At 38.4% G+C, this 25,916-nt stretch overlaps 1 protein-coding gene across 1 annotated transcript in view; it reads left to right on the top strand.

The window, feature by feature from the left end:
* Positions 1–25,916, top strand: part of LOC150087120 (twitchin-like) — a 3,511,780-nt gene that overhangs the window by 744,371 nt on the left and 2,741,493 nt on the right. The window contains 1 exon segment of the mRNA XM_090372971.1: positions 18,261–18,300. Coding sequence (XP_090229097.1) covers positions 18,261–18,300 — 40 coding nt within the window.

Genomic DNA, 25,916 nt, shown 5'->3' with positions numbered 1-25,916 from the left:
CCACTCCACCAGGCCATAAGGAAGATGGATAAGTGATATACCCCGCTCAACCTAAGCAAGGAAACCCCTCCCACCCACACAGTACAAGAAACGAAGTTAGAAAGATGGGCAAAGAAGACACTCCATGGCAGACACTACAATGATCTCCACCAAGATCACATCGACACCATTGCTTACAATGCATGGTTCACAAGTGGGAGCCATGCATTGGAAGCAATGCATGAATCCTTCAGTCTCAGCGAAGAGTGAAGGATTCATGCTGAGACTGAAAGATTCATGCTGGCCATCCAAGACCAGGTAATCAACACCAGAAACTACAGAAAATACATCGCAAATGAGCCCGGAATTTCAGATGACACATGCCACCTGACCTTAGAAACGAACCAACACATCACCGCGGAGTGCAAGCTGATCACTTAGACTGAGTACTCTCATAGACATGACCAGGTCACCAGGATAATACATCAGAAGCTAGCGAGGATATACCAGTTGACCAAAGAAAGTGTATCATACTACAAGTAAATACATACTGCTGATGCTATCAAGGCAGTGTTAGGTGGGTCGGAAAACTGCTAGCTTGGGGGGATACAAGGATTAATAGATTAACAGTAGCCACTGGCAGAGGTGAAAGTGATTCTTGAACTGCTTCTATTGGAATGAGCAGCAGCCTGAAAAACAAGATGCATGGTATTTCAGAAACTGCTGTGAGTCATTGCGGTACAAGTAAACACATGGTTTGTGTTAGTAGCTAAGAATAGGAACAGGTGCATGTACACCAATGCTAGGAGTTTGGTAAATAAATTTGATGAATTTGAGGTATTGCTCAAAACATCAAAGGCAGATATTGTTGGGATATCAGAGACATGGGGTCACACAGAGATAATGAATGCAGAACTGGAATTTGGGGAGTACAATGTGTACAGAAAGGATAGACAGGATAGGAAGGGAGGAGGGGGTTATGCTATTAGTTAAGAAACACATAAAATCCAAGGAAGTGAAGCCAGTAAACATCGCTGGACAGTGCAGTGTCGAGTCAGTTTGGTATGACATAAGCATTGGGAGATCAAAATTGAGAATAGGAGTGTGCTATAGGCCTAATGACTCTGATGAGTATAATAAGAAACTGTACAGGGAAATAGAGTGGGCCAGTAAATCAGAGTGCCTTATAATGGGGGAATTTAATTTCCCAGATATTGACTGGAATTTGAGGGTTGTTCACTCAGACACACTAGCAAGGCTTTTGTGGATTTATTGGATGATTGTTTTCTACATCAGCATGTTTGGGAGGCAACTAGAGGGAGTAATACTCTTGATCTGATTATCAGTAGTGATTGTTCATGAATTAAGAATCTGCAGATAAAGGAAACACTAGGTGGCAGTGATCACAGTGTGCTGAAGTGGGATTTACTCAGAGATAACTACCATCAAGGATAAAGGGAAGGGTTTTTGCTTTCGTAATGGTGACTACGATGGTCTGAGTCAGTATTTAAATTCTATACAGTGGGACCAACTGATGATGTTATCAACAGCAAATTCAAAATGGGTAGCATACAAAGAACTTATCTTGGAAGCCACTTGGCTTTAGATACCAACTAAGAAATATTGTTCAAGGTTTAGGCCTAAATGAATGTCAGATGAACTAATGAGAAATATGGCAGAAAAGAAAAATGCATGGGATATATATAAATTAATGGGTGACATGGAAGCCTATGATAGCTATAAGCTGGTCTGTAACCAAGTCACAAAGGAGATTAGGTAGGCAAAGGCAGATTATGAGAAATCCTTGGCAAAGGATGCAAAGAAAAACGGAAAAGAGTTCTTTACCTATGTAAACTCTAGAAGGAAAGGGATGAATCAGATTGGTCCACGAGATATTGATGGTTCAACAGTTGAGGATCCTGCTCAGGTGGCTAACAAACTAAACGAGTATTTTGCACCTACATTCACACATAAAGAGCAATTCAGGAAGGGGAATGCCAGAGGTGAAGTAAACTCTGGCAGTGAGCTAGATGATTTTGTAATAACTGAGAGGGAAGTGAAGGAGAAACAGTTGAGTATAAACATAAAATAGGCACCCGGAATGGATGAGATCTATCCAGTTATATTAAAGGAGGCAGCAAAGGAAGTAAATAAACCCTTAGCCATAATTATGAGAGATTCTTTGGACTCAGGGAAGGTACCCATAGACTGGAGATGTGCAAATGTGACCCCAATTCACAAAGGAGGTCAAAGGCTGATACAAGTAATTATAGAACTGTGAGTTTAACTTCTGTTCCAGGAAAAGTAATGGAGGCACTGGTTAAAGAAGCACTGCAGGATTATCTAGACAAGTCTTCAGTTATAGCTCAGACACAGCATGGTTTTGTTAAGGGAAAGTCTTGGTTTACAAATTTGATTGGACACTATGATGCAGTCACAAGAGAACTGGATGCAGGGTATAATTTTGATATTATATATTTGGATCTTAGAAAGGCTTTTGATACTGTTGCACATGGAAGACTTCTGCACAAATTGGGGCAGTGTGGCATTGGAGGCAAATTGCTGCTACGGATAAAGGGATGGTTGAGTGGGAGAAGACAGAGAGTGGTAATCAATGGACACTGCTCATCGTGGACTAATGTTATTATTAGAGTCCCTCAGGGTTCAATGTTGGGTCCATTGTTGTTTTCTGTATTTATAAATGATATTGATGATGGTATATCAAGCTTAATATCCAAGTTTGCAGATGATACAAAGGTTGGCATGGTTGTTAAGGACACTACTGACGCTATGCTGCAGCAACAGGATCTGGAAAGGTTGAGCAGATGGGCTGAGAGGTGGCAAATGAAGTTTAACATTGACAAATGTAAAGTACTACATATGGGAAACAGTAACCCCAGAGCAACGTATCAACTCTGTGGTACTACACTGACAGTGGTAGAGAATGAAAGGGACCTGGGGGTGGTTGTGCAGGCAGATATGAAGTTTTCTCAGCCGTGCAGACGGGCTGCAAGAGTAGCTCATGGTGTATTGTCAATGATATATAGGGATTTTTCTAGCAGGGATAAGGAGGTGATTATTCCCTTGTATAAGGCAATGGTCAGGCCACACCTTGAGTACTGTATACAGGTCTGGAGGCCTCAATTCAAGCAGGATGTAGAGCTGCTGGAACGAGTACAGAGAAGAGCAACAAGGTTAGTGAATGGAACAGAGGGTTGCTCTTATGAAGAAAGGCTTAAGGTTTGCAAATTACAGTGTCTGGAGACTAGGTACCAGCGAGGTGATCTGATAGAGGTGTTCAATTGAGCATGTTCAGTGCTGATGGGATTCTTCCTCTTGCTCAGAATAAACAACTGAGAGAGCATAAATTCAAATTGAAGAAAGGTAGATGTAGGATAGATGTGCGGAAATGTGCCTTTAGCCGGCGGGTAGTTGGTTGATGGAACAGACTTCCATCCCTTGTTGTGGATGTTGATAGAATAAATAAATTTAAGGCTCAGCTGGACAGGTATTTCGAATGAACGGAGTGGTCAAATGGGAGTTTTTTTTTTTTTTATATGATGCTGCATAAACCTGCTTTCTTGCATCGTATGCCTCTTCTAATGCTAATGCTAAATTACGAACCCCAGGCAGTACTAGAGACCCGAATCCACAAGCTGTACTGGGACCACGCCATAATAACGGATAAGACCATCCTGCACAACAGACAGGACATAACCCTTGTGGCCAAGATGGAAAAGGCTATCTACCTGAGTGACATAGTGGTGCCGAACACTAGCAATGTCCAGAAAACCCTTGAGGAAAACATTAGGAAGTACACGAACCTGAAACATGAGATCAAGGAGATGTGGCATATGGAAGAAGTATCAACCATCCCATTCATCGTGTCAACCACCGGTATAATACCAAAGACTATACAAAGCAGCCTAGCAGCAATAGGTCTCCCAGAGAACACCTACAATGAACTCCAGAAAGTCGCAATCCTGAACACCTGTAGGATAGTCAGAGATTTCCTCGACCGACAGTAACACCAGATATTACAACCACCCTGTGTACTTGGTATAGTACCCGTCACTCCATGACGGGTACTATTCCAAGTACCTGTAATATATTTCTCCCCAATCAGTGAGAAATAATATAAGAGCAACAACAATAATAATAATGATGGCATACAGGCAATAATTAAAAAAAAAAAAGAACTGTATCACCAATCTCCAAAAAACTAGCGCAAATTAGGGATGATTGCTAAAGAACTTGATATGGAAACTACAAAGATCGGTCATGTGTTTGTGCCACATAGCTTGCAGACGGCAATTGCGGGTTGAAGAAATTTTCCTGGTTTGTGCAAACATTTTGAATCAGAAGTTTAAATATTCTGGATTATTAAATCGACTTTTAAATTTGGAATTTCTTAACCATTTAACACTAATGATCGACATCATGCAGGAGCTCTCTTACCCTTCAGAGGCTTTACAGAATCACAAAAGGAAGGATGTAAGGATGTAGATTTGCTAGAGCATGTACAGAGAAGGGCAGCAAGATTGGTGAGGGGAATGAAGGGATCCTCTTACCAAGAGAGACTTAATTTCTGCAAATTGCAGCAGCTGGAGACTAGGCACCTGCAAGGTGATCTGATTCAGGTGTATAAGGCCTTGAATGGGTTGAGCACCATGAATTTCGATGGGATTCTTTCTATTGTTCAGATTATGAACCTTAAGGGGCATAAATTCAATATTGAGGAAAGACAGATGTAGAATTGATGTGTGGAAATTTGCCTTTAGCCAGCAGGTGGTTAATTGCTGGAACAAACTTCCATCTGTCGTTGTGGAAGTTGATAGGTTAAATAAATTTAATCTGTCATTGTGGAAGTTGATAGGTTAAATAAATTTAAGGAGGAACTGGACAAACATTTAGAGGGAATTGTTTTGTAAATATTTTTTTGGCTGATGCTGCAATACTGCTCATACACTTGCTTTCTTGCATCACATGCCACTACTACTACAATGGTAAAATCATATAAATTAATTATTCGAACTATCAATGCTATTGCTAATTTGAAAAATTCTGAAGGAAATTATGAAGCTAAATTTGAGAGCATGTTGAAGTGGAAAGGATTTGAATGAATCAAAATTGAAAGTAAAAAAAAATTACCTCATGACAAGTTATTATATGCATTGCTTTATCCTCATAGGATAAGTTATTAATGCAACAGAGTGATTTTAAATTAAATAAAGAAAATAATGATACCATTGAAAGAAATTTTAAAAATGTGCTACCCGAAATCATGGAATGTGAAAGAACTTTCATCTCGGTGGCAAGACAGTGAAAACTGAATAAGAAATTTAAGTTTTCTCATAAAATATGAAATAAAAATTAATGATTTTAGAGATTTTGTCGAAGACAGTTTATCTTTTCAATTAAGAAAACCAGAAAATATCTTTGAAACCATTGTGATTAGTAGTGCTGAAGCTGAGTGAGCTTTCAGCGTAATGAATAATATTTTGACAATTAAACACATTGCAGATTATGATGACCATACATCTAAACGCAAAACCATTGCTTTAGTTTGATCCAGATCGTTACGTCAAATCATTCCTCTGTAATCATCGCTCAGCTATTGAGCAAAGCAAAATATCAACAACAAATATTAATAAAGAAGTAAATTCTATATGGCAATTTTTAGAATAATAAGTTTTTCTTCAATAGTTTTGAAATAATTTTTTTTCTTGTAATCTGTGAGTTTTTTGTGTACTTTTTCTAGGAAGTTTGTTTTTTATGTCATATTTGTTTTTATATTGTGGAATGTTTTGTGATAGTTTTTATGTTATTTGTAATATGGGAATTATTTCATGTTATTTTTTATTCGCAATATTAAAATTTTATCATGAAAAAAATGTATCCATTATATTTCCTTAGTTGTTAAAAAAAAAAGATGAATAAAAAAGTTGCGTGTGTGCTGAGCATGTGCGGTAGACGGTTTATGCGAAACATCCGCGTTTCTTTTAGGTATTTTGCTTTGTATATATCGATTACAAAATAAGAGCTTTTTTATTGTTAATATTTTATTGATCATTCACAGATTTTCATAATTTCTGGAAGACAAGATACAATGGATTTACGATAACTAAAGTAAGAGATGTATACTTGCGAGTGCAACATATCTAAATATCTCTGTAAAATAGCACCAATTGATGTACTGATCTTGTAGTTGAAGCGACATACGCAGCTGTTAGGGGAAACCTAACAGTGGAATGTAATGAAAATGCGAGATGAAAAAAGAAATTGACAAATATGTGTATTGTTGCAATCATACTTACTGCAGTAGTTTACATTTGTCAACGTTAAACTTCAGTTGCCACCTCTCAGTGCATCGGCACCTCTGTAGCCAGGTGAGCAGGAGCAGCAGTGCGTAGCATACTCTTCTTGATTAGACCGAGGTTCGAGCCCATGACCACCAAATACGGAGGATGTGGAAAGGTCAGGGAATGACCACCGCATATCCCCGAAGCAATATGGCTTTAGTTGCTAATGCTCCTAAAAACCAAATAACAAACAAACAAATCTCAGCCCATCTGTTCAACTTTTCTAGGTCCTGTTGCAGCATACTGTCATTAGTGTCCTTAACAACCCTGCCATCCTTCGTATCATCTGCAAACTTGGACATTACGCTTGATATACCATCATCAATATTATTTATAAATACAGAAAACAACAATGGACCCAACACTGAATCCTGTGGGACTCCACATATAACATTAGTCCATGAAGAGCAGTGTCGATTGATTACCCTTCTCTGTCTTCTCCCACTCAACCATCCCTTTATCCATAGCAGCAATTTGCCTCCAATGCCACACTGCTCCAATTTGTGCAGAAGTTTTCCATGTGCAACAGTATCAAAAGCCTTTCTAAGATCCAAATATATGTTATCAAAATTGTTCTTTGTGTCCAGTTCCTTTGTGACTACACCATATTATCCAATCAAATTGGTCAGACAAGACTTCCCATTAACAAACCCATGCAGTGTCCGAGCTATAACTGAAGTCTTGTCTAGATGATCCTGCAATTATTCTTTAACCAGTGCCTCCATTAATTTCCCTGGAACAGAAATTAAACTAACAGGTCTGTAATTACCTGTGTTTCCCTTTGATTTTCCTGTGTTGATTTGGATCACATTTGCACATTTCCATTCCATGGGTATATCCCCTGAGTCCAAGGAAGCTCTCATAATTATGGCTAAGGGTTTGCTTACTTCCTTCCTGTAATATAACTGGAAAGATTCTCTTTTCGATCTTCTCTGGCTTAAAATCTCTCTACCTCATTCTGTCAAATTCATTTGTTGTCTCTACCGTTCTCCCAACTCCACTAATCACTTGGAGATCTTTGACTTCCTATCTTTGCAACTTGACTTTCTCCTGTCCAACTTTCCTAACAGTGAGGTAATTTTCCTTCATGATTTTAATGTTCATTACTCCAGCTAGCTTCTGTTTTCTAGTTACACCGACCCAGCTGGTTGAGATGCTGAGGCTTTTGCAATTACTAATTACCATGCACAGATTGTTCATTTAACTACAAGAATACCGGACAATCCTAACCATAGACCCAACATGTTTGAACTTTTTTTCACAAACAACACTTTTAAGTACACATTTGATGTAAGTGGTCCTTTAGGCACCTCAGATCACAACTTGGTGATTGTCTCTTCTCAATGGAGCCTTTATCTCATGGCTATTCCCAACCTCATGTTGATTTCTTTTCTTCTTTTCCTTGGTTGGATTACTGTTTCAAAACTTCTGATGTCAACGTTTGCTCAGATGGTGTGAGTGAAATTATTTTTGTAGGAATGGAATCCTTTATCCCACACTCCACTTTAAAATCTCGTCCTTTATCTAAACCTTGGTTTTCCAGTAAATCTGCTAAGGCTGTTCAAGAGAAGAATGTTGCATATCGTAAGTGGCTTGTTTCCTATTCTTTAGTTTCATTTTCTGCCTACACCAAAGATCGCAACAATTGTAAAAACAGTTATTAATCAGTCCAAAGTAGATTTTGAACCAGATAAGAGTAGAAAACTTGCATCCTGCCCTAATGGTAGCTGAGCATTCTGCTCTTGCCAAAGCTATTGGCCACAACTTCTGCCTATCTTTGCTCCCATATCTGTCAAAACCAGATGGTTCTGTTGTCACTTCAGCCAAGGATAAAGCCGACCTGCTAGCATCCCATTTTTCTTCCAACTCATGTATTAATGATCTTCATAATACACCTATCACCATTCCCAACATGCTCCATTCAATGCCTCCTGTTGTCTTCCATCAGAAGGATTTTGGCAAATTTTGATACTAAGAAAGCTCCAGGTCCTAATGTTATTTCTCCACTTGTTCTCAAAACCTGTGCTCCTGAACTTACTCATGTTCTTTGCCGCCTTTTTTTCACTTTCTTATTCCAAAGGTGTTTTTCCTGCTGCTTGGAAATTTTCTGATACCCAGCCAGTTCTGAAAAAGGGTGACAAATCTCTCCCATCCAATTATCATCATCTCATTGCTATTACTTCTGCTCTTTCTAAAGCAATGGAGAAATCAATTAACCGCCAACTCTTAAAATACCTAGAAACCTTCCGTGTGATCAATGATCGGCAGTATGGATTCCATTAGTGTCAATCCACTGGTGATATTCTGGCTTATGTTACCCATTTATGGACAGATTCAATGGAAATGTTTGGTGAAACACAAGCAATTGCTCGACATCTCAAAGGCTTTTGATCGTGTTTGACATAAAGGTCTTCTAAACAAGCTTCAATCTTATGGTTCGCCAACTGTTTTTTGTAAATGGTTATCCAGTTTTCTCTCTAACCACTCACTGTGGATGATGTTAGATGGCTGTTTGTCTTATAACTTCTCCATTAATGTTGGTGTTCCCCAAGGTTGAGTTCCTTCCCCCACTCTTTTCCTCTAGTATATTAATGACCTTCTTCCATTGGCTGGAAATCTTATCCATAGTTTTGCCGATGATAGCACATTGCATTCCACTTTCCATTTTGAGAAACCTTGCTCTGCTCAATCAGCTTCAACTTCTCGAATATCCGTTACCAATTCCTTAAGTGGCAATCTCCAAGTAATTATCCAGTGCGGCAAAGACTACTTAGTTGATTTCAATCTTTCTGAAACTCAGTCTTGTCTTATATCTCGCAAAAATAATTCTTCTGCTCCTATGCTTATCATTGGTGACACTCCAATTTCTAAGCAAGTTGATATATCTCTTTTGCGGATTACCCTCACTTCTAATCTCTCTTGGCACAAACACATTACAAATATTGCTTCATCTGCATCTAGAAAACCCGGTTTTGTCTTTTACTCTCGGCGTTACTTTTCTTCCAAACAGCTGTTCACTCTGTACAAATTGCAAATCCACCCTACTATGGAATATTGTTCCCACATCTGGGGCGGTGCCCGCAAAACTCTCTCAGGATTCTAGATTCAATTCAGAAGAGGGCAGTTAGGTTAATTAATGACTCATCTCTAACAGAGTCTTTCTACTTGCTGTCTTATAGACATGTTGTTTCTGCTGCATGCCTTTTCTACAAATACTTCCATGGGCACTGTTCTTCTGAATTGGCTTCTATAATTCCCACTCTCTTTCAAAACAGCCTAAACATGTGCAGCCACCAGCCAAAATTCATTTACTGGCCAACTTGAGACTCACGAGCCAACTTTTCATCTTCCTCATTTATTCGTTCTACTGCTGTTTTCTGGAACACCATTCCTTCGTACATATTTCCTGAAAATTATAGGCTACAGAAGTTCAAGTGTAATGTCAACAAATATCTTCTCTCATCTTCTCAACCTCCAGCCCAAGCATGGTACTAAGTACTATAGGTTCTACTACCTCTCATGTTTGTGGTTTTCATAAAAAAAAAATAATAATTAAACAACAGCTCTTTCAGAGACTAATTACTGTAGATATCCAGTTTCTCCCTTTCGCTAGAAATGCAATAAAAGATTATACTAATGGAATGCTAATTACAAAAGCTACCTTTGGAGGGAATACTGCTATATTCAATTTCATTCGTCAAATGTGTTACATTCAGTTACAAAGTAAATTTTTGTACACAACAGGACATGATATCCTTTCTTTGACTAGAAGTTACACTTAGGATGGCAAAATCTGCTAATGGGTAACCCAGACACAAATATATGTGAATTGACAAGTGATGTATGGCAAAATTATCTCACTTCACTTCTGCACTATGATAGGCTGGACAGTTTGGTTTTGATTTAGGTTTCTCAAAACGTGGTAAATTCTAGGGAACCAGAAATAAATACATGGTAAATCAGTGGGACAGAACTAATGGCCACCAAAAGGAAAAAATCATACAGTTGAAGGAAAGTTAAAGATTATTGAAACAGTTAAGAGTGGCGAAACAAAATGTGGTATGTCAAACGAGTGCGGAATTTCAGAAAGAATGATCTGCGATTGAATGAAAGAGGTAGAGAAATTGCATTCATTCATAGACTCCATAGAAGATGAAGTAAGCCTACAAACAAGGAAACCTATACTTTGTGTAAACAGTAATGTGAACCAATGCTTATGCAAGTGGTTTCTACAGATCTTAGAAAGGTTTTTGATACTGTTGCACATGGAAGACTGCTACACAAATTGGAGCAGTGTGACATTGGAGACAAATTGCTGCTATGGATAAAGGGGTGGTTGAGGGGGAGAAGACAGAGAGTGGTAATCAATGGACACTGCTCATCGTGGACTAATGTTATTAGTGGAGTCCCTCAGGGCTCAGTGTTGGGTCCATTATTGTTTTCTGTATTTGTAAATGATATTGATGATGGTATATTAAGCTTAATGTCCAAGTTTGCAGACGATATAAAGGTTGGCAGGGTTGTCAAGGACACTACTGACACTATGCTGCTGTAACAGGATCTGGAAAGGTTGAGCAGATGGGCTGAGAGGTGGCAAATGAAGTTTAATATTGACAAATGTAAAGTACTATACATGGGAAACAGCAACCCCAGAGCAACGTATCAACTCTGTGGTACTACACTGACAGTGGTAGAGAATGAAAGGGACTTGGGGGTGGTTGTGCAGGCAGATATGAAGTTTTATGAGCAGTGCAGACGGGCTGCAAGAGTAGCTCATGGAGTATGGTCAATGATATACAGGAATTTTTCCAGCAGGGATAAGGAGGTGATTATTCCCTTGTATAAGGCAATGGTCAGGCCACACCTAGAGTACTGTATACAGGTCTGGAGGCCTCATTTCAAGAAGGATGTAGAGCTGCTGGAACGAGTACAGAGAAGGGCAACAAGATTAGTGAATGGAACAAAGGGGTGCTCTTACGAAGAAAGGCTTAAGTTTTGCAAATTACAGTGTCTGGAGACTAGGCACCAGCGAGGTGATCTGATAGAGGTGTATAAAGCCTTGAATGGTTTGAGCATGCTCAATGCTGATGGGATTCTTCCTCTAGCTCAGAATAATCACCTGAGAGGGCATAAATTCAAATTGAGGAAAGACAGATGTAGGATAGACGTGCGGAAATTTGCCTTTAGCCAGCGGGTGATTGGTTGGTGGAACAGACTTCCATCCCTTGTAGTGGAGGTTGATAGCCTAAATAAGTTTAAGGCTCAGCTGGACAGGTATTTTGAACGAACAGAGGGGTGAAGTGGAAGAGGGTTTTTTTTTGGCTGATACTGCATAAGCTTGCTTTCTTGCATCAAATGCCTCTACTAATGCTAATGCTAATACAGAAGCATAGTGAAGGAGTACTGATAAATGGAGTAATTTCGAAATCACAGGAACTTAAATTTCATAAGCTATTTGGTGGAGATGGTAACACATTTAAAGCTTATGAAGAGTGGCTTTGGAGATCGAAGGCTTGTCATGGGATACCCCGGGTAGTCTTGTAGGCAAATCTGCAATTGGTGATGTTACAGAAGTAGAAGCATTTCCTGAATTTCGGCAAAATGTGATTCGAGGTGGTGAATTCACAGATGAACAGTATACAGTTATATTATGAATCAACAGGGCTTACCTTTATTTTATATATAGGAAGCTTTTTTTCCAACTCTCCTTGTCCAACTCGCTAATAATTCATGGGGAAGGCGATATCAATTTTGCAAGACATTGTCATAAAATTAGATTTTGGAGTCCGATGCATTTGAACAACCCGCCCGCACTGAAGCTTCGTGTTGTTTTGATATCGCCTTCCCCATGAATTATTAACAAAACAACACGAAGCTTCAGTGCGGGCAGGTCGTTCAAATGCATCGGAGCTTTTGTTCCACACCATAAATGAACGACATACATTCGGCTTTAATGAAACTAAAATTATAAATATTCAACACAACTACTACAAACTACTTATTGCAGAAACCTTAGAGATGAAACTACATGCAACTTCAATCAATATCTGTAGGCCATTCCTATTGTCCGACGATTGGTCACTTATACGCATCCGTGAAGAACAAACACTACAACATAAGACAAAAGTTTCGGATTAATTGTGAGTAGCTCTCTTCCTGTGAACATGACACCCCGAAAAGTTCTAGTCCGACTTAAGGAATGTAGAGAATAACCCCCACCCCCCCACCCCATATCCAATTATTAGACCCCTAAATTTAACTCAAAATTCTTGCCACAGCACCAAAAAGAAAAAATGGATCCTTAATTATTAGCCAGTTTAGACCTCCAAAATCTGACTTTAGGACAATGTCTTGCAAAATTGATATCAACTTCCCCATGAATTGTTAGCGAGTTGGACAAGGAGAGTTGGAAAAGAAGCTTCTTATATATAAAATAAAGGTAAGCCCTGTTGATTCATAATATAATAGAATATAGGAAATATTGAGCACTTAATAGCTCTCTAGTATCAAAACAGTTATATTAATAATAATAATAATATAACTGTGATGAAATGGCACTGTACTATTAACACCCCAACAAGTCACAGGATGTTAAAAAGGCACCCAACGAGCATAAAAACTGACAAGAAGAGAATTACTGTATTACTTTGCAGAAACAAGGCTGGAAATCACAAGTTAAAGCCATTGTGCATCGAAAAAAGTCAAAGTCCCCGGTGTTTTAAACATGTCAACATATCTCTACCAGTGATTTTTTAAAAATAGCTCCAATGCTTGGATGATGTGTGGTATTTTTGCTTCATGGCTTGAAAGTGAGTTTGTAACATTGGTGAGATGCCACTCGCTTTCTAAAAATCTTAAATAAAAGGCTCTGTTATTGTTGGATCATTGCCCAGCTCATCCTTCAGCTGATGTCCTGAAATTGAAAGATGGCAAGATCAGAGTTGCCTTTCTGCCAAGGAACACAACTGCATTAATTCAGCTTATGGATCATGGTGAGCTACTTGCTGGTGTTGTGAACTCTGAAGTTCTGGAATTTCTGAAAACATTAACACTAAAAGCTTGATTGAGTTTGATGCGGAAGCTCCAGTTGCACATTACCTGAGCAAGGAAGAAATAGCAGACGCTGTGAACAGTGGGAAGGCAGTCAACAAACAGAAAGCCAATGATATAGAGAGTGACTCAGAAGATAATATGGATGACTTTCCTATGGAAAAAGCACCAGAGATTAACAAAGTGCTTGAAAACATTAATGAAGTGATGGCATGGTTAGAACATCAGAGTAATAGCTAACATTGCCATTTATTGCATCTGATCACTATTAAGACTTATGCACCAAAAAAAATGTTGTCATCAGTGCCGGCAAACTAAATTACGTGACTATTTCTTCAGAATGTAAAATATAAGTCCATAACATTATTGTGCATTAGCAGAATGTAAAGGGATTGATGTGGTCTTTAATAACTTGTCTTTTAGTCTATATTCTCACGAAATATTGGTAAATAAAGTATTTATTTACTAAATAAATAGTGTATTAAATAAATTCACTTTATTTATAGTAATAAATAAAGTCTATTTATGTTAAAAAACTATAAAAAAATAGTAAACTTTTCAGCTGTAACAAACTTTGCTTTTAATGTTAGTATTAAAGTTGTAGGCTGACACGTGCATTATATTGAGGTTGCACTGTATTTTCAAAACGGCAACTGGAATCATCACATAGGGCACATTGGCCCCGTGACTTTAATCTCCTCATCATCAAATTTGGGCATTTCCCATTCGCCCCCCCCCCCCACTTCCTATCCCAAATCATCACCTGATGGGCCTTACCACCCTAAATACTAAATACTTTTGCTGCTCTTAATAGGCTCTCCCCCATTGACGGTGGGTTGCATCTGCAAGAGTGCACCTTCTGGCCCATGTTATTCCAATCTCTGGTGATAGCCCCTTCCTATCATCTACCTTCACCTATCCTTCAAAGCTTGTCTTCCCCTATGCTCCCTTACAACAAAAACTTCTCTTCCCTCTCTCTCTCTCTCTCTCTCTCTCTCTCTCTCTCTCGCTTTTCTTTTAAGGCCGCTTCCCAGTAAGCTCAGACGAAGCCAGAGTTTGCCTAACCAGAGTATCTAATCCCTACTACCTGGCCTGACTCCCCACACCTGATATGGTAACTAGGGGGTCACTAGTTTTCCATGGGTTCCTAGGCTAAGAGGCCAGACAAACAACACAATCTTACATTACACTACATAAACCACACGTCACTCACGCTAACTGGCTTTTACAGGGTGCTCTATTCAACACAAGAGAACTGATCATGGAATTGTGGGAAACCACTGGTGCTGCTTGGCCCTAAATATACGGAAGAGTTGGCAGGCTTCCCTGAATTTCTCAAATGGCTACATTTTGGAGATGCTGTCGTTGAAACAAAAAATGGCAAGCACTCAGAATAACTCCTCCAAGCCACCTCTTAGAATACCAACCACTGCAACACCACATTAGCCACTGAATTCATCCCAAAGCATGATTTCAGAATAACCTTCTTGGTATCTGAAAAAATCTGTTTAGAGTTAAAACTATAAGGAGTGTCAACTTGCAAAATGAATACATTGGGATGGGAACCTGTTTGCCACAGAACCTCATTCTTACTTTCAATTCGCCGACATCTCCGAATTCAGTTACTGCCCAATAAGGCCATACATATTTAATCTAGTAAGATGTTGTAAGTAACAGAATACTAAATTACACTCACAAATAGGCTGATGTGGTGCCTTTTACAACATTTATTCACCACACTTTATTGTTCAGCATGGTGCAAAGAACCATGAGATTACAATCTGTTCATCTATAAAACCTACATGTATTAACTGCCAAGGAGAGCATCCTGCACACTCATGAGCATACCAGCAGTGGAAAGAGGAAACAGTGATACACAGATTAAAAGCAGAGCTGGACAGAACCCGGAGCCAAGAAAACTGGTGAAACTATAAATAACAACAAACCTTCATACATTCAGAAAGGTGGGTGCAGGAATAAGTATACCATTGGAACACAAACTGAAGTGGTTATTCCATCGAATGAGTTATTTATTTCCATCTTATGTTCATTTATTAAGCTAGAAAAACCTGTACAGAAAGACCACTCTTATATCGGTACCTTCTACTGCATCTCCCTCTACCAAAACTCAGTGGGAAAGAGAAATTTCCAAATACTGAAGTAAACCTTTATTTAAAAAACTAAAAATGGGTGTTGAGTTCAAGAAGGTACTGGGTGACTCAGTCTGGGAGCTATTTGTGTAGGAAGAAATGGACACATGACAGAAGCTGACCAATGGATCCACTAAGCCTAAATAATGGGTAAATTCATACAGTCGAATTACCATGTATTCTGACAGAAGGTTCATGACATAAAGGCCCTGTGTCATAGGCAAAAGCTAGTTTGTCTCTGTTTGAAGGTGACATTTCTAGAAGCAAATAGTTTGTGGAATGTCAGCCTCATAAACAAAAATACAACATGGGATGTCCTGCTCAAGAGAATTAGTGGAGTCCCTTAGGATTCAGTATTGGGCCCATTTTTGTTTTCTATATTTATCATTGATATTGATGAAGGTATATCAGGCTTAATGTCCAAGTTTGGAGATGATACAAAGGTTGGCAGGGTTGTTAATGACAGTAAAGACAGATGCTACTGCGACAGGTTCTAGAAAATTTAGGCAGATGGGCTGAGAAGTGGCAACTGAAGTTTGACGTTGACATATGCAAAGTACTGCATATGGGGTAGCAGTAATCCCAGAGTAACGTACCAACTGTGTGGTATTACCTCAGGTGTAGTACCACACAGTTGGTACGTTACTCTGGAGTGTGGTATTACACTCAGGTGTAGTACCACACTCTAGTGGAAAATTAAAATGACCTGGGATTAATTGTGCTGTCAGATATGAAGTTTTTTGAGCCATGCAGACGTACTGCCAGAGCAGGTCATGGGGTCTTGCTAATGATATTCAGGAATTTTGCTAGCAGGGATAAGGAGGTGATTATTCCCTTCTATAAGGCAATGGTCAGGCTCCACCTTGAGTACTGCATACAGGTCTGGAGGCCTCATTTTAGGAAGGGTGTAGAGCTGCTGGAATGAGTACAGTTAATTACAAAAACATCAACTACAAAATGATTTTGTAGTTAACATTGTTTGACACTAAACCCTCGAAATGAGGCAAAGAGGAAATGCTTAAACCATTTTCTAAGCAGAATGTGAAAAGTACACCATACCATTTGGATTACTGCATTTTGACTTGAATAATGGATGCAGCAAAATAATTTCAATGCAACCAACCAGAAAACCCTACTCACTTACCTCAAATAATCTAATTATTTGAGCTGAATGAGTAGGGCAACTCAGTGTGAGTTGTTATTTACAATATGAGATGTTGCAAAATGATGCCCATCTGCAAACGTTTTTTACTTTTGTCATGTAAGTATATACAAAATTCTGTTATAGCACTAACTATATATTAGTTGTGCGTAATTTCTATAGTGAAGTTTTTGCACCAGAATTGCATAGAATATTAACTTCTCATGCCCTTTTGCATCTCTCATATTGTTGAATGAAATCATGACTTGATAGTCAGCTCCTGAACAGTAATCTCCAAATTGTATCATTTGTTTGGTGGTTCTCAACTGAGAATAAATATCAGTATAAGAGAGGTGATTAAAAAGATTGAGATTAATTTTATTGCACAAAAAACATGCATGTATTTTCACCTTAAACATTCATGTATTTTCTTTTGCAAGTGCCAATAATTTCTGAAAACCAGTTCAAGCTCAAACATGCATAATGTATCCAAAAGAAAATATTGAACAAACAACAGTAAAATGTGAACTTCTGTATCTTGTCGAACTGAACAGTAACATTTCTGTTGCTGTTTAGTTCCTTAAAATATATTGTGTATAGTTGCATGTTAAATCTCCTTTTATGCTTATTGGTTTTTTAACTTAAATTTTATTCATAATATTTATTATTATATATAGAAATAAAGAGGAATTTACCTCAATGCTTTTTTGTAGAATGCTTCACTACAACACCCTTCTAAATTAAATCAGACATAAAATTACTACTCAATGGCTTCCTTTACCTCGCAGACATATGAATGGTCCAACGAATCCGCGATTGATAGTCAAGATCTTCCAACTTCATATCTGACAGCACAATTAATCCCAGGTCATTTTAATTTTCCATTAGAGTGTGGTACTACACCTGAGTGTAATACCACACTCCAGAGTAACGTACCAACTGTGTATTACTACACCTGAGGTAGTACCACACAGTTGGTACATTACTCTGGGATTACTGCTACCCCATATGCAGTACCTGACCACAAACACATAAAATCACCACCACATAACCCTGAGAGTCAGAAGAAATCTTGTCTAATATTAAAATCATTGAAATCATTAAAATGATTGCCATGTGTAAAAGTTAAAATCTTTAAATTGAAGATTTAAAGAATTTAAAGATTTTAATTTTTATACGCCACGATCATTTTAATGGTTTTAATATTAGACAAGATATCTTTTGACTCTCAGGGTTATGTGGTGGAGGTTTGATGTGTTGTTGGTGGTCAGGTTGGAAGATCTTGACTATCAATCATGGATATGTCGGACCATTCATATGTCTGTGAGGGAAGGAAGCCATTCAATGAGAAGTAATAATTTTACGTCTCATTGAATTTAGGAGGTTGTTGTAGTGAAGCATTCTACAAAAAAAAGCATTGAGGTAAATTCCTCTTTATTTCTATATATTAATATAAATATAGAACTCATTGAGCATTATAGATCTGTTTTATTTATAATATTTATTAATATCCTGTTTTATATGACTGTCTTATACAAGGTAGTATAAATTTTCTTTTTTTGTTTCTTTTTCTCCTAGATGGAAGTGGAATGGACTTTCGTACCATGCTGAAACAAAGGCAAGTTGTTTTCATAAATCTAATTGTTGGTTTAACCTTTGAGGGAGTTTAACCTTTTATCTCTCAAAATAACTCTCAAATTACAAAAATTTTTTAATATTTGCATAACCTTAGGAAGTTTAACGTAAAACTAGATAGCAAAATCTGTAGCAGTGTATTAGAAATCTGTTCGATTAGTATAGTATTATCAATAAAATTTATTAATCTTATTAAATTTCATTGTTAATTAAATTATACTTAAATGTAATCATGACTCAGACTAGAGCAGCAATGCAGCGTTCACAGAATAGCCAGAGTGCTGTGGCTCACAGGAGAACCAAAAGGGGCGATTCTCCCATGCATCACTTTCTAAAACAATGCGCAAAATGTGAAATGTTTGCAGACCTGTCTAGAACAGAACATGATCTAGCCAAGGAGGATGTCTTTGTGTGTGTGTGTGTGTGTTAGGTGCAGAGACTGTGAAGAAATTAGGCACCAACTCAGCGTTCTGATAGGTGTCTATGAGAGTTTGAGGTGTAGGGTAAATGCCCTCAAAAAAATTAATATGAGGGCTCATCAAGCTCTCAACTGCCCAACTCAGGGCCAGAGCTCACTCCTGTGCATCAGGCAATACAGTGGCAATCTCCAATGCAGAATGCGCTGGTCCCACATAAACTAGTTATTGTCGGTGACTTTATTGTCAGGGAGACGGGGAATATAGTATGCAAAAAGGATAGGTGGAACAGAACCAGGGTATGTCTTTTTTTTTTTTTTTTTTTTTTGATTTGGTAGTTGTTGGCGCATCGGCTTCTGTGGCCATATTGCACCTCCCAAGGTTTTTGCAGTACTTTGATCCAAGCCCGAGGCGGGAATCGAACCCGCGACCTTTGGGTTGCCGGGCAGGTACTTTACCCACTCGGCTAGCCCGGTCGGCAGGGTATGTCTGCCAGGGGCAAAAGTTGTTGACATTGTAGAGCAGATATCATCTTTTAAGGGCACAAAAGGTGATATTGTTGTACATGTTGGCACTAATGACCTAAAAAGTAAGATATCTGCAGATTTACTTAGCAAGTACAGGTCAATGCTGAAAAAACGTCGGGAGTTAGGAATAAATTTGAAAGTGTCTGCAATTCTGATCAGACACGATAGAAAGGAGTATATGATGAGAGCCTTGTGAATCAATTCAGCCCTGGAGAGATTATGCAAGGCTCATGGGGTAGAATTTTTTGTAGCGTGGTCTGTGCTTGCTAACAGGAGAGACTGCTTCTACAGTAATGGGATACACTTAAATAGGAAGGGTGCAAGAATATTTGCTGATGCTATCGAGGCAGTGTTAGGTGGGTTAGAAAATTGCTAGTTTGGTGGGATTCACCAACTGAAAGATTAAAGGTAGCCGCAGGCAGAAGTGAAAGTGATTCTTGCACTGCTTCTATTGTAATGAGCAGCAGCTTAGAGAGCAAGTTGCTGGGGATTTCAAGAGCTGCTGGGATCATCATGGAACAAGTAAATACATGGGCTGGGTTAGGGTAACTATGAGTAAGAACAAGTGCATGTATACTTGCCACAATTTCTGGAATGGGGGAAGAATACTGTACCTTCCTTTAATATCAGGCAGTTGCACTTAGCTCATACTACTCTGAACTCCCGTGCCTGTAAAATCTATACTGATGGATCAAAAACAGCCAGTATGGTTGGTGCTGCTGCAGTTTTTCCTTCTCATATGGTTACAGCCTCACTACCATTAGCCTGCAGCATTTTTACAGCCGAATTATATGCCATCAAATTAGCACTTAGCCTTAGTAAAATTATAGAACTTTCTATCTCACCTGCCATAATTTACACCGACTCCCTCAGTGCTGTGTCTGCCCCAAGGAAGAATTTCTCATCTTCTTATCTTACCTTGAAACACATTCATTCTCAGCTATTTTCCTGCAACATATCCAATCAGTCAATCAGTTTTTGCTGGATGCCTGGCCATTCTGGTATTCCGGGAAATGAAAGTGCGGACCTTGCAGCTAAACATCCTCAACCAGCTGTTCCAGAACATTATCAGGTTCCTTACACTGATTATAAGATAAGCCTGTTATTTGCAAAGCAAGTTACGACAATTGGTCACAAATCTGGAAAATTAACCCCAACAATAAACTTTACTAGATAAAGCAAGAACCAAAGCCGTGGCTCTCAGGCTTTCGACGAAACAGACAAGAGGAAGTAGTACTGGACACACTCATCATATCCATCTGTTCCTGCTACTGGGAGAAGTTCCACCCCAGTGTTCATCCTGTTACAGTCAACTTACTGTTATGCATTTTCTGTTTGATTGCCCCCTTTATTCAACCATACATTCAAACACTTTTCAGTTGCTCTGTAGGCTGAACATTCACATGATTTAACTCATATGCTGAGAAATTATGAAAACATAGAAGAACTTAAAATGTATTGGCCTATACAGGAGTATTTAATTTAATATCTACACTGGTATATTTTGTCCGAATGAGTTAAATGAGGCCAAATTGTGTCTGCTCACAATTTGACCTGATTAGCCCTTGTGTCATTAAGCCAAATACCAACCAGGAAACGAGTGTGCAGATGAAGCAGCAAAACACCCTGCTTGCTTCAATTACATTCCAGTTCCATATTCTGACTACAAACCAATCGTATGGCGGATATATACTGAGATATGGTCTGAAATGTGGCATCACCAAACAGGCAACAAGCTCCTTCAGATAAAACAGAATCCACAGTAGTGGAGATCCACTTCCCGATTAAACAGTCAGAAGAGGTTGTGCTTGCAAGAGCATGAATTGGCCATACACATCTAACACACCTATTTTTACTGCCAGGTGAACATCCTCCACTTTGCTTGCATTGTAGTCCCACACTTACCGTGAAGCATATTATCATTGAGTGTCCACATTACCATTCAGCTAGAAATGCATATTTCAGATCTCTATTAAATTCACAAAAACCACTGCAACTAAGACATATACTTGGAGATGATGCCAATTCATCAGAATTGTTTATTTATCTAAAAATGATCAATGTATACAACCACTTCTAGACCCATCTCTAATGTATTGATGAACACTCGAAAGTAACAGGTGCAATTTGGCCATATCAGCTCTTGTGCTAATAAATCCCACAACAACATGTATACTTGCATGTACACTAATGTTAGAAGTATAGTAAATAAAATTGATGAATATGAAGTGCTGGTCAAGACATCAAAGGCAGATATTGTTGGGATATCAGCGACATGGTGTCACACAGATGTAAGCAAGGCAGAATTGGAATTGGGGGAGTACAGAGAATGCATGGGTTGCATATAAATTATCAGGCAACACAGAAGCCTACCACAGATATAAGCTAGTCTGTAATCAAGTCACAAAGAAGATTAGGCAGGCAAAGGCAGATTATGAGAAATCTTTGGCAAAGGATGCAAAGAAAAACAGCAAAGAGTTCTTTACTTATGTAAATTGTAGAAGAAAGAGGATGAATCACATTGGTCCATTTAACATAGATGGTTCGACCATTGATGAGCCTGCTTAAGTAGCTGATAAACTGAATGAGTATTTTGCATCTACATTCACACATGAGGAGTTAGTTATTCAAAGAGGAGAATGCCAGAAGTTTATCAAACTCAAACAGAGAGCTAAGTGATTTTGTGATAACTGAGAACAAAGTGGAGGAGAAATTGTTGAAGCTAAACATAAAAAAGGCACCTGGGGCAGATGGAATCTATCCAGTTATAATGAAGGAGGCAGCAAGGGAAGTAATCAAACCCTTACCCATAATTATGAGAGCATCCTTAGAGTCAGGGGAGGTCCAAATGGACTGGAGATATGCAAATGTCTCCCCAATTCACAAAGGGGGTTCAAAGGGTGACACAAATAATTATAGACTTGTTAGTTTAACTTCTGTTCCGGGGAAAATAATGGAGTCAGTGGTTAAAGAGGTGATACAGGATCACCTAGACAAGGCAGCAGCAATAGTTCAGACATAGCGTGGGTTTGTTAAGGGGAAGTCTTGTCTGACCAATTTCATTGGATATTATGATGTGGTCACAAAGAAACTGGATTCTAAAATTAAATTTGATATCATATACTTGGATTTCAGGAAAGCTTTTAATACTGTTGCACATGGAAGACTGCTGTACAAATTGGAGCGGTATGGCATTAAGGGCTAGTTACTGCAATGGATATAGGGATGGGTGAGTGGGAGACAGCAGATAGTAGAAATAAATGGACTAATGTTATTAGTGGAGTCCCCCAGGGTTCGGTGCTGGGCTCATTGTTGTTTTGTGTATTTATCAATGATATCAATGAAGGTATATCAGGCTTAATGTCCAAGTTTGCAGATGATAAAAAGGTTGCCAGGATTGTTAATGACACCAAAGAAAGTATACTACTGCAACAGGATCTAGAAAAGTTAGGCAGATGGGCTGAGAAGTGGCAACTGAAGTTTAACATTCACAAATACAAAGTACTGCATATGGGTAGCAATAACACAAGAGAAACGTTCCAACTCTGTGGTACTACACTCAGGGAGATGGAGAATGAAAAAGACCTGGGGGTAATTGTTCAGTCAGACATGAAGTTCTCTGAACAGTGCAGATGGGCTGCCAAAGTAGGTCATGGAGTTTTGTCAGTGATATATAGGAGTTTTGCTATCAGAGACAAGGAGATGATTATCCCTTTGTATAAGGCAATGGTCAGGCCACACCTCCAGACCTGTATACAGGTCTGGAGGCCTCATTTTAGGAAGGATGTAGCATTGCTAGAACGAGTACAGAGAAGGGCAACAAGATTGATGAACGGAACAAAGGCGTCAGCTTATGAAGAAAGGCTAAGTTCTGCAAGTTGCAGAGTGTGGAGATCAGGCACCTCCGAGGTGATCTGATTGAGATGTATAAGGCCTTGAAATGTTTGAGCTGGCTCAGTGCTGATGGGATACTTCTGCTTGCTCAGACTAAGAACCTGAGGGGGCATAGATTCAAATTGAGGAAAGACAGTTTAGCTTAGATGTGCAGAAGTTTGTCTTTAGCCAACAGGTAGTTTATTGCTGGAACAGACTTCCATCTTTTGTTGTGGAAGTTGATAGCTTAAATAAATTTAATTCTGAACTAGACAAACATTTGGAGTGACTGGACGGGTGAAATGGGAAGGTTTTTTTTTTTTTTTTGGCTGATGCTGTTTCAGCTTGCTTTCTTGCATCGTATGCCTCAACTAATGCTAATGCTATTGTATAATGAGGAATAAATTACTTAGCGGCTAAAAAAACTTCCATGCATTTTAACAATTCAAGAAATGAACTATAAAAGTGAAAAATAACTGTAGTATGTGCTTTACAAGCTTATGACTGTAGGAATATGTTGAAAGATTACAAATAGTGGGGTGATTGATGTTACAAAAATGTCATCCATCTCCACGAAATGGTAATAAATGGATGACAAAAATGTCATCTGTCTATTACCATTTGGTGGAGCTATAAAGATAATAGCTCACCAAATGGTAATAGATCAAGAATAACAGGAAAGACTGTGTTGTGCAAATGGCAGTGTTATATTTAGGTTTGTAAATTTTTCTTAACATTAAAGAGTGAAGTACAGAGATTAATAAATGATTATTAGTTTCAAAACTAGTGAATACTGGTTATACTTGAAAAAGGTTACTGCAATGGATATAGGGATGGGTGAGTGAGAGACAGCAGATAGTAGAAATAAATGGACTAATGTTATTAGTGGAGTCCCCCAGGGTTCGGTGCTGGGCTCATTGTTGTTTTGTGTATTTATCAATGATATCAATGAAGGTATATCAGGCATAGGATGTCCAAAAAGTCAGTCTATTTTGGTGAAATAGTGTGATTTTCAAATAAATTTAATTACAACAAGTATATTTATTCTTTTTTACATAAAACGTAAGTATTTGTAATGTGTTATAGTTATTATAATTTTTATCAATTATTTAATGTTTTCTTTTCAAACACATAATTCACGATGAATGGTCAAGTGCGAATTTTTATTCTAACATCTGACATCAAAGGAATGAAGTTTTGTGAAATTAGGGAAAGATTTTCAAGGAGATTCATAGTCCCAATCCTACAAACAATGCGGTTCGTGCACTGGTGAATAAGTTTAAAAGAACTGGATCCGTGCATGATGAGGAGAGAGTTCGAGCATAAAGACATGGTGCCCCATCCTGTTGAAACACTACACTTGAAATAACACCATGATCAAGAAGTTGGAGTTCAAGAAACTGCTGAAGCATATCAAGGTACACAGTTCCTGTGACTGTTGCTTCTGCAAAAAAGTAAGGCCCTTAAATTTTTGATTTCGTCATCCCAAGCCACACATTTACTTTACGGAAGTTTCTTTGCCATTCTGTGAAGTCAGATGGTTTTTGGGAAGCCAAGATACCACAATTGTGGCAATTGATTTTATCACAAGTGTGAAAAGTTGCCTCATCACTGAATGAGATGTGGTCCATTAAGCAGTTATTTTGGATTTGATCGACAAGTTCTGCACACATTGCTGCTCGATGTGGAAAATCTTTTTCATACAGGTCATGCAACACATGCAACAGTTGAATGTGGTAGGGTTTTTTCATCAGTGTCGAACACAACATTCTGTGAACTGATATTTTGGGTATGTTCAATCTTCAAGATTCCTCCCAAATTGATAATTTTGGGTCTTCTTCGAACATTTCTTGAATTGATTCAATGCTTTCACTTGCTGTCCTTGGGCGTCCACATCTCTCCTCATCACCTTCGACCCAGTTCTTTTAAACTTATTTACCAGTGCACGAATCGCATTGTCTGTAGGACCGGGACTATGAAATCTCCTTGAAAATCTTTCCCTAATTTACATAACTTCATTCCTTTGATGTGGGATGTTATAACAAAAATCCGCTCTTGAACATTCATCATGAATGTTCTGAAAATAAAACATTAAAAAAAATTAATAAAAATTATAACGTCTATATCTTTAACACTTAAAAATACTTATGTTTTATGTAAAAAAGAATAAATATACTTGTCATAATGAAATTTATTTGAAAATCACATTGTTTCACCAAAATGTGTAGTAACGTTTGGGACACCCTGTAAAACAGGAAGGGTTAGTGCTTGCATTTTAAATGAATTTTAAATAAAATAAAACAAATATAGAATAGAGCAGGAAACAATGGAGAGAGAGAGAGAGAGAGAGTGAGAGAGAGAGAGAGAGAGAGAGAGAGAGAGAGAGTGCGCACGAACAAGGGGAAGTGGTGGGAGAGACTTCATCATCAAATTGAAAATGAGGCTGCCAGTTTCGTGGATGCCAGTTTGAGGAAATGTGCAATTGTTAATGAAACCATTTCTTATAATTATGGTACTTCTCTGAAGCTATAAAATATTTATACAAACTTTTATTCAATTTGTCAGCACCCAGAACCAGATGAGTTATGCCATTCATATCTAATGATTGTTTATTGGATGATTGTTTTCTACATCAGCATGTTCGTGAGGCAACTAGAGGGAGTAATACTCTTGATTTGATTATCAGTAGTGATTCTTCATGCATTAAGAATCCGCAGATAAATGAACCACTAGGTGGCAGTGATCACAGTGTTCTGAAGTGGGAGTTACTCAAAGAGGTAACT

Source organism: Mastigoproctus giganteus, chromosome 4, assembly GCF_048544385.1.
Source record: "Mastigoproctus giganteus isolate SK-2022 chromosome 4, ASM4854438v1, whole genome shotgun sequence".
Classification (NCBI taxonomy): Eukaryota; Metazoa; Arthropoda; class Arachnida; order Uropygi; family Thelyphonidae; genus Mastigoproctus; species Mastigoproctus giganteus.
This window is presented reverse-complemented; position numbering and strand designations above follow the sequence as displayed.